The sequence below is a fragment of the Ursus arctos genome, unplaced genomic scaffold, assembly GCF_023065955.2.
Source record: "Ursus arctos isolate Adak ecotype North America unplaced genomic scaffold, UrsArc2.0 scaffold_28, whole genome shotgun sequence".
Taxonomy (NCBI): domain Eukaryota; kingdom Metazoa; phylum Chordata; class Mammalia; order Carnivora; family Ursidae; genus Ursus; species Ursus arctos.
This window is the reverse complement of record NW_026622963.1, coordinates 10,009,371-10,016,568: the sequence shown is the minus strand read 5'-3', so window position 1 is coordinate 10,016,568 and position 7,198 is coordinate 10,009,371. Positions and strand designations below refer to the sequence as shown.

Sequence of the window (7,198 nt, the reverse complement as noted above, 5' to 3'; positions counted from 1 at the left end):
ATGGGATTTCCCCCCCCACCCTCGGCGACCTCGTCTGCCGCGGGGTCCGCTGTGCTCCCACCACGTGATCTCCCGTGAGCCGGCGCCAGGGAGCAGCATCTGGAGCACCTGGGGGAGGCGGGGCCGTGGGGGCGGGGTGGGATGGCGGCCCGCCCACCGCGCTGCAGTCCCGGCGGGCGGCGCTGGGGGCAGCGTGGAGTCCGCCCCGCGGCCGCGCGCCCTGACCGCTGGGCTGCGCGCCGGAACGCGACTCCGGGAAGCAGGAAGCGGCGGGCGCGGGGCGGCCGGGATGGCGGGGCCCGGCTGGGGCCCCCCGCGGCTGGACGGCTTCATCCTCACGGAGCGCCTGGGCAGCGGCACGTACGCCACGGTGTACAAGGCTTATGCCAAGGTGGGTGCGGGGCGGGGCGCCCCCGGGGACCCCGGCGCCGGGCAGGGACGGGGCTGGGGAACCAGTGAGGACCCGGCCCCTGTGCCCGCCAGACCCCGAGCGAGCCCGGGTGGGCGTCCAGCGAGAGAGAGGCGAGACGCGGCGTGCGAGCAGTGAGGGGCCCGCGGCCGGCCGCCCTTCGGCGTAGGAGCCGGGAGCTGACTGCCACCCTTAGGTCTTAAAAACAAACGCACGCCCACACAGCCCTGTTTTGTCTGGAGAGGCAGATGGAGGCCTCGGTGGAGCGCGGTGTCACTGGCTGTGGGATAGGCGCAGAACGGGGAGGATCCTTGATGGGCTGGGAGGAGTCTGGGACAGGGTTCTGGAAGGCTGGACCCGGTTAGGAATCGGCGTGCGCCGCTCTAGAACCCCGAATGACATGCCTTAGTGGGGGCACTCGAGAACACAATGAAATAGATTACGGAGGAGAACACCAGACTGGGTGGGGAGGCGGGGATTCCAGAACACCGGTGCCTCCCTGGCCTGAGAAGGGGAAGCTGGGAAGCCTGCAGGCTGGTGTGAGTGGGGAGGCCCAATGATGGGGGAAGAGGGGCCAGGCATGGGCTCTGGCCCCCTCAAGGCAGAACGCTCAAATCTCCTGTCCCCACAGAAGGACACTCGTGAGGTGGTAGCCATAAAGTGCGTGGCCAAGAAGAGTCTGAACAAGGCATCTGTGGAGAACCTCCTGACAGAGATTGAGATCCTCAAGGGCATTCGACACCCCCACATTGTACAGCTGAAAGACTTCCAGGTGCGGGCCTGGGGTGGGGGGCCACCTCCAAAGGGAGCTGGAGAAGGGACATTCTCTTCAAGCTGCCTGTCTGCCTCTGTAACCACAGTGGGACAGCGACAACATCTACCTCATCATGGAGTTCTGCGCAGGGGGTGACCTGTCTCGCTTCATCCATACCCGCAGGATTCTGCCTGAGAGGGTGGCCCGTGTCTTCATGCAGCAGTTGGGTAAAAGCCTCTGACCCTCGCCTGACACCCCTTCCGGTGATCTCTGCCCCCCTCGACCCCCCACCCCAGGCTTAGAGCCTTTCTTAGCAGTTGTCTCTGTCTCAGTTTGGATTGTTAGGGCCCCATCTTTCCCATGTGCCTATCCCTGGCTTAAGGATGCCGTGACAGACAGAGAGGAGCCCCCATTTGTGGGGAGTCCAGGTTTCCACATGGAACATAATATAAGGAACTTCTAGAATGTTCCAGGGCCCAGGGGTAGGATTTTGCCAAGGAAAAGAACAAGACCGTAAGGGCTGGGGGGCTGGGGAGGCTTCTAGGAGGGGGAGGGGACTTGTGAAACGGTCCAAGGGGTTAGGGGGCAAATTCTTAGAAGTGGCAGGAACCTGATATTTAAGTATTAAAACATTCAGTAGAGCAGCCAGCGCAGAAGTCAGGCTGGGCAGGCTTGAAGGGGCAGATGGAAGGCTGGGGGAGGTGAGAGGCCGGTGAGGGATGGGCTCCTCTGACCTGTTTCTCCACATGGGTCTTATTCCCCAGCTAGTGCTCTGCAGTTTCTGCATGAACGGAATATCTCTCACCTGGATCTGAAGCCACAGAACATTCTGCTGAGCTCCTTGGAGAAGCCCCACCTTAAACTGGCAGGTGTGAGTCTGGACCAGCAGGGATGAGGTTTGGAGGGTGGGCGTGCAGAGGCCTCCTGCTGCCCAGCTCGCTCAGCAGCCCTGGTTCTCATGGCACCCTCTGTTGAGTCATCAAACAGTGACGGGCTGGCAGGTGCAGGGACGGGCCCTACCACCAAAGGCAGAACATTTCTCGGCCTCCCCACCCTCAACTCCAGCAGTGGACTGGATGGGGTCAGGGCTCAGTCTAGGGTCAGGGTCAGGACCCCATGTGTGACGATGGGAAGGGCTCAGTGTGTGAGCAGGGTTGGGAATTGGTCCGTCCCCAGGACTGGGGCTCAACCTGTGACTCCGTCTGTGGCAGTGTTGGAGGGTGGGAGGTGGAGGAGGAGGTGGCTGTGGCCAAGAATGGTCTTGAGGCTGGGAGGCCAGAAAGCAAGGTAAAACCTCGGCTCCTAACCGCTGGTGGGCCCTTATCCTCATAGCTGGTGCAATCACGGTGGGCTTCCTGGAAAGAGATGCCTGAGGGGGCTGTGCAGGGTGCGTGGGATTTATTCTGGCTCCCAGAGGAAGATGTAGGAGGGTGTTATAGGCTAATTTGGAGAGAAAGAGTGTGAGCAGAGGCTGCAGAGTAGGATTGATCCTGATGAGCCTGGTGGGTGGGGACGAGCCCTGCACTGGAGCACAGGGTGAAGCTTTAGAGGGCAGGAGCCACAGCAGCTGAATTGGGGCCCTGCTGCCTGGCCTCTTGCCCGCAGACTTCGGCTTCGCACAGCACATGTCTCCCTGGGACGAGAAGCATGTGCTCCGTGGCTCCCCACTCTACATGGCCCCCGAGATGGTGTGTCAGCGGCAGTATGACGCTCGTGTGGACCTCTGGTCCGTAGGGGTCATTCTGTACGGTGAGAGCTCTGTCCCTGGCCCCAACCCCGGAACCTCTACTGTGTGTCCTCAGGCAAGGCCTTTCTGGGCCACTCCTGAAGAGTTCTAACAAATGTGATTCTGTGGGCCCTGGGGACCCTGCCCTGAGGGGTGTCCCCCTGCCGACTCCAAGGAGTGGGCCAGGCCGGGCTTGACCCTATCCCCTCCCAGCCTGCCCTCTGCCTCCCTTCCACAGAAGCCCTCTTCGGGCAGCCCCCCTTTGCCTCCAGGTCGTTCACGGAGCTGGAAGAGAAGATCCGGAGCAACCGGGTTATTGAGGTGGGTCTTGAAGGGTCCCGGCAACCTGTTGGAAGAGGGGTCAGGGCCCTGAGTTCAGAGCCTTCTCTGCCACCTGCACAGCCCAGGCTATGGCTCCAGGCCAGCTCTGTGGTGCTGGGCATGCTCTAGAGGGCAGGGTGAGGCGCTAGGGTTCCGGGAACCCGGATCAGCTCGCTCACGGCAGGGAGCAAAGGGCCTGCCCCAGCAGTTGTGTGCGGGCCCCCTGTGGGAGCAAAGCAAGCAGGCCAGCCCCAGCCTTCCCAGGAGTGATCCCGAGAGGGGAGAAGCCGCCCCAGCAAGGCTTCCGGTGAGGGCGTGGCCCTGCACTGGCTCCAGCGCCTCGGCCCGTCGCTGCTCTTCCCGGGCCTCCGATTCTCCACCTGCACACGCGTATCTCTGGGCCGTCCCCGCACCAGGTGGTCCCAACCGGCCCCTGGGCGGGGGGCTGAGGTGCTGGGCCCTGTGTGATCTGTCTCCCACAGCTCCCCTTGCGGCCCCCACTCTCCCGAGACTGCCGGGACCTGCTGCAGCGGCTCCTAGAGCGGGACCCCAACCGTCGCATCTCCTTCCAGGACTTCTTCGCCCACCCCTGGGTGGACCTAGAGCACATGCCCAGTGGGGAGAGCCTGGCCCGAGCAGTAAGTGGGCCAGCAGGAGGGCGTGGGAGGAGGGCAGGTTGGGGGTGCACCGGGTACCTGCTTGTCTCTGTTCGTGGTGAGCATGGGGGGTGGGCCTGACCCCCGACCGCCTGTCCCCCAGACCGCCCTGGTGGTGCAGGCCGTGAAGAAGGACCAGGACGGGGACGCCGCGGCTGCTTTATCTCTGTACTGCCAGGCGCTGGACTTCTTCGTGCCCGCCCTGCACTGTGAGTGCCCAGAGCCCCTGGGTGCAGCAGGGGTGGGGCAGCCACGGCTGCAGTGGATGGATTCCAGAAGCAGCTCCCCGCCCAGAATTTTGTGGGAGACAAAGCAGAGGGTAAATCTGGCGCTTGGTCCTTTTGAGGATTCCAGAGGATTTGGTGTGGGGGCAGGGCAGACGCCTCATGTAAACCCCCGCTTTCTACAGATGAGATGGATGCCCAGCGGAAGGAGGCAATTAAAGCAAAGGTGGGTGAGGGAGTCTCCTGAAGGAAAGGGGTGAGCGATCCTGGGGTCTCTGCAGACCGGCTTTCTTAGACCTGAGAACCAGAACGTCTCTCCCGGGGAGGGTCAGGCCCGCCTCAGTTGCTCCCTGCCATTACAGCGTGGGGTAGTCGCTGAGGAACCAGAGGAGAACTTGGAGGTGGGTGCTGGTGAGGGCGGTGGGGTGGGACAGCCCCTTCTCAGCCCCTCACCTCCTGCAGGTGGGGCAGTACGTGTCCCGGGCTGAGGAGCTCAAAGCCATCGTCTCCTCCTCCAATCGGGCCCTGCTGAGGCAGGGGACCTCTGCCCGAGATCTGCTCAGAGGTAGGCCTGGTTCCTGGCCTCAGCTCCCAGCAGCTTCCCTCCAGTCTGAGGGGCGGCAGCCTGGGGGAGGTTCCCTGAGATGAAAAACAGGCTGCTCCCCTCATCCTGAGCCTTTGCCCTCATCCCAGAGATGGCCCGGGACAAACCTCGCCTCCTTGCTGCCCTGGAAGTGGCTTCGGCCGCCACAGCCAAGGTTTGTACCCAGCACGAGGGGCCTGCGCGGGGCAGGAAGAGTGCAGAGCGTGACCCTAAGTGACCCAGTGTGCCTGTGGCCGTAGGAGGAGGAAGCCGGCGGGGAGCAGGCTGCCCTGGACCTGTACCAGCACGGCCTGGGGGAGTTGCTGGTGCTACTGGCAGGTGAGGCCCCCCATCCCCACACTCCCCCAAGCCCCGGGCTGCCCAGCCCTCACCGCACCCTCCCTTTCTTTGTAGCGGAGCCCCCAGGCCGGAGGCGGGAGTTGCTTCACACCGAGGTGCCCGCTGCGGTTGGGAGGGTTGGGAGGCTTCCTCTTCCCCTCCTCCCCCTGCTCCCATGTTGGGGGACCTCCTCAGCTTCCCTCAGGGTGTTCCAGGTCCGGGAGTCAGACCTCACAGACTGGGGAAGTCAGGGGCCCCATGCGCTCCATCAGGGGCGTGGGTGCCGGGGGTCAGGGCGTGGGGACAGACAGGGTCTGGGGACCCAGCAGCGGAAAGTGGGCTGTGCTGCTTCGGTTGGAAAGGCCTCTTGGAGAAGCGAGCAGATGATGAGCTCAGAGGGGCCGTTGTTTGGGTGGGTAGAGGGTTCTGGAGAGCATCAGGAGTGAGAAGGAAAGCAATTTGAAGGCCCCTCCGGCCTACACCCCCATGGGCATGTCTTCCCTCGGTAGGTTCAGAACCTCATGGCTCGAGCTGAGTACCTGAAGGAGCAGGTCAAGGTGGGCACGTGGGCTGGGTGTGTTCTGCCCCTCTCTGCCCTGCGCCCCCTTGCATGTCTCCCCCTTCCGTCTTCCTCTAAAGGTCTCCCCATCGCTGTCTCTGTCCTTGGCATTCGTGCTCAGTCGCTCAGCGGCCCCGTGCCCGCCTCCGGCTGTCTCTCACCCCTGCACTGCCTTTACGCTCCACAGATGAGGGAGTCTCGCTGGGCCGCTGAGACCCTGGACAAAGAGGGACTATCAGAGTCTGTTCGTAGCTGTGAGTCCTGCCCTGGGGTCGGACCCGGACCCTCTACCAAGGAGGGGGAAGGGCTGGGGGCAACCCTGGATTCTGCCTCCATGCCAGAGACTTAAGACGGACTTTCCTCCCTGCCTCTCCACAGCATGCACCCTGCAGTGACCCTGGAAGGATGACTGGACAGACGCACAGCCACCCCTAAGTGGGGACACACTCCCCTAGACTGACGCCCGAGTCCTATGGCCTCTGCAACACTACAGAGCAGGCTTCCTGGATGAGCCACTGAGACCCCCCACGTCCCAGGATCCCCAGCCCCCTGCAGGATCCTCTGCACTTCTCAGACGGTACAATGGGCCTTGTCCGTGTTGGGAGCACCAGCCTTGGCCCCTGGGAGAAGGGGAGCAGGACTCTGGGAGAAGAGTTTCATTCGTGTGACTTCGGTTATGTGGTGGTAGCTTGATTCTGAGCCTGTCAATTTCGGGGGCATGAGGCCTCTGGTTTTGCTCTGAGAACAGGGCAGGTGGCCCCCTGCAGGGCACTTCTGCTCTTGCCCCTTGCCCTGTCAGTAGGCAGCTGTGCCCTGTGCACCCCCGCCCCCCTGGTCCTTCCTGGGAACCCTTATTGCGACTCGCCTCCCTCCTTGCACTGGAGCGGGGCAGTCCAAGACCCCTCAGGGACCACCCACCACACGGTGTGCACTCAGCCTCACAGAGCTCCCCAGTTTTCCTGGAGCTGGCCCTCGCCCACCCTCTCAAAATTCTAAGATAATCCTTCAGACATGAAAATCATGTACTCTTCAGGGGTGGGGCAAATTTGAGAAAGCCATGCCTTGTTCCTGCTCTGGCCCAGGGGGCACAAGGGGAGTGGTCTTCAGCTTTCGTCTATCGCCCCCACTGGCCCCGGAGCTGGTCCTGGCCTGGAGGGGGGAGGTTGGGGCTGCCTGACCCAGCAGGCTGCAGAGGAGCCGGCAATCAGGAGACCGGGCTCTGGGTCTGGCGTTGCTGCCACCCCAGTGTGCGACCCTGGGCAAGTCCCTTCCCCTTTCTGGGCCTGATCTCCCCAGCTCTCCATGGGGCTGCTAATACCTCCTCAGCTCCCCACATGGGTTTTTAAGAGGACAAAGTGACTTTAATCTGGAGAAGAATGTACACACAGTGGATTTATTTGGGGGCTCTTTTTAAAAAGTCCGCAAGGGTGCTGGTGATCTCTGACCTTTGTGCCCTTTAGTGCCTCCTTGGGACAAGAGGTGTGTTCCTTGCAGGAGGCTAGGTGTAAAGAATGTAATTCATTGTTTCTCTATTAAATTATTTTCTGAACTTGTGCTTCTCTTCTTGCCCTGGGAAAAATAGGGTATCCCCTGTTCACAGGCTGGGGCTGGAGGGGCCCCAGGAAAA

The 7,198-nt window shown here is 62.4% G+C and overlaps 1 protein-coding gene across 2 annotated transcripts; it reads left to right on the top strand.

Moving 5' to 3' along the window:
* Positions 1–232: 232 nt before the first annotated feature.
* Positions 233–7,120, top strand: ULK3 (unc-51 like kinase 3). Of its 2 annotated transcripts, XM_026478524.4 has the most exons (16): positions 233–391; positions 1,041–1,181; positions 1,270–1,390; positions 1,928–2,032; positions 2,769–2,912; positions 3,128–3,210; positions 3,693–3,848; positions 3,970–4,075; positions 4,276–4,316; positions 4,553–4,655; positions 4,784–4,848; positions 4,934–5,012; positions 5,088–5,128; positions 5,522–5,569; positions 5,759–5,825; positions 5,950–7,120. In XM_026478524.4, exons 1-16 carry the CDS (start codon positions 290–292, stop codon positions 5,964–5,966), a joined length of 1,419 nt encoding a protein of 472 aa, XP_026334309.1. In that variant the 5' UTR covers positions 233–289; the 3' UTR covers positions 5,967–7,120. The 2 variants fall into 2 exon arrangements, with proteins under 2 accessions (XP_026334309.1, XP_026334312.1); XM_026478527.4 differs by lacking the exon at positions 233–391 and having other exon boundaries at positions 1,092–1,181; positions 1,347–1,390.
* The last annotated feature ends 78 nt before the right edge of the window (positions 7,121–7,198 follow it).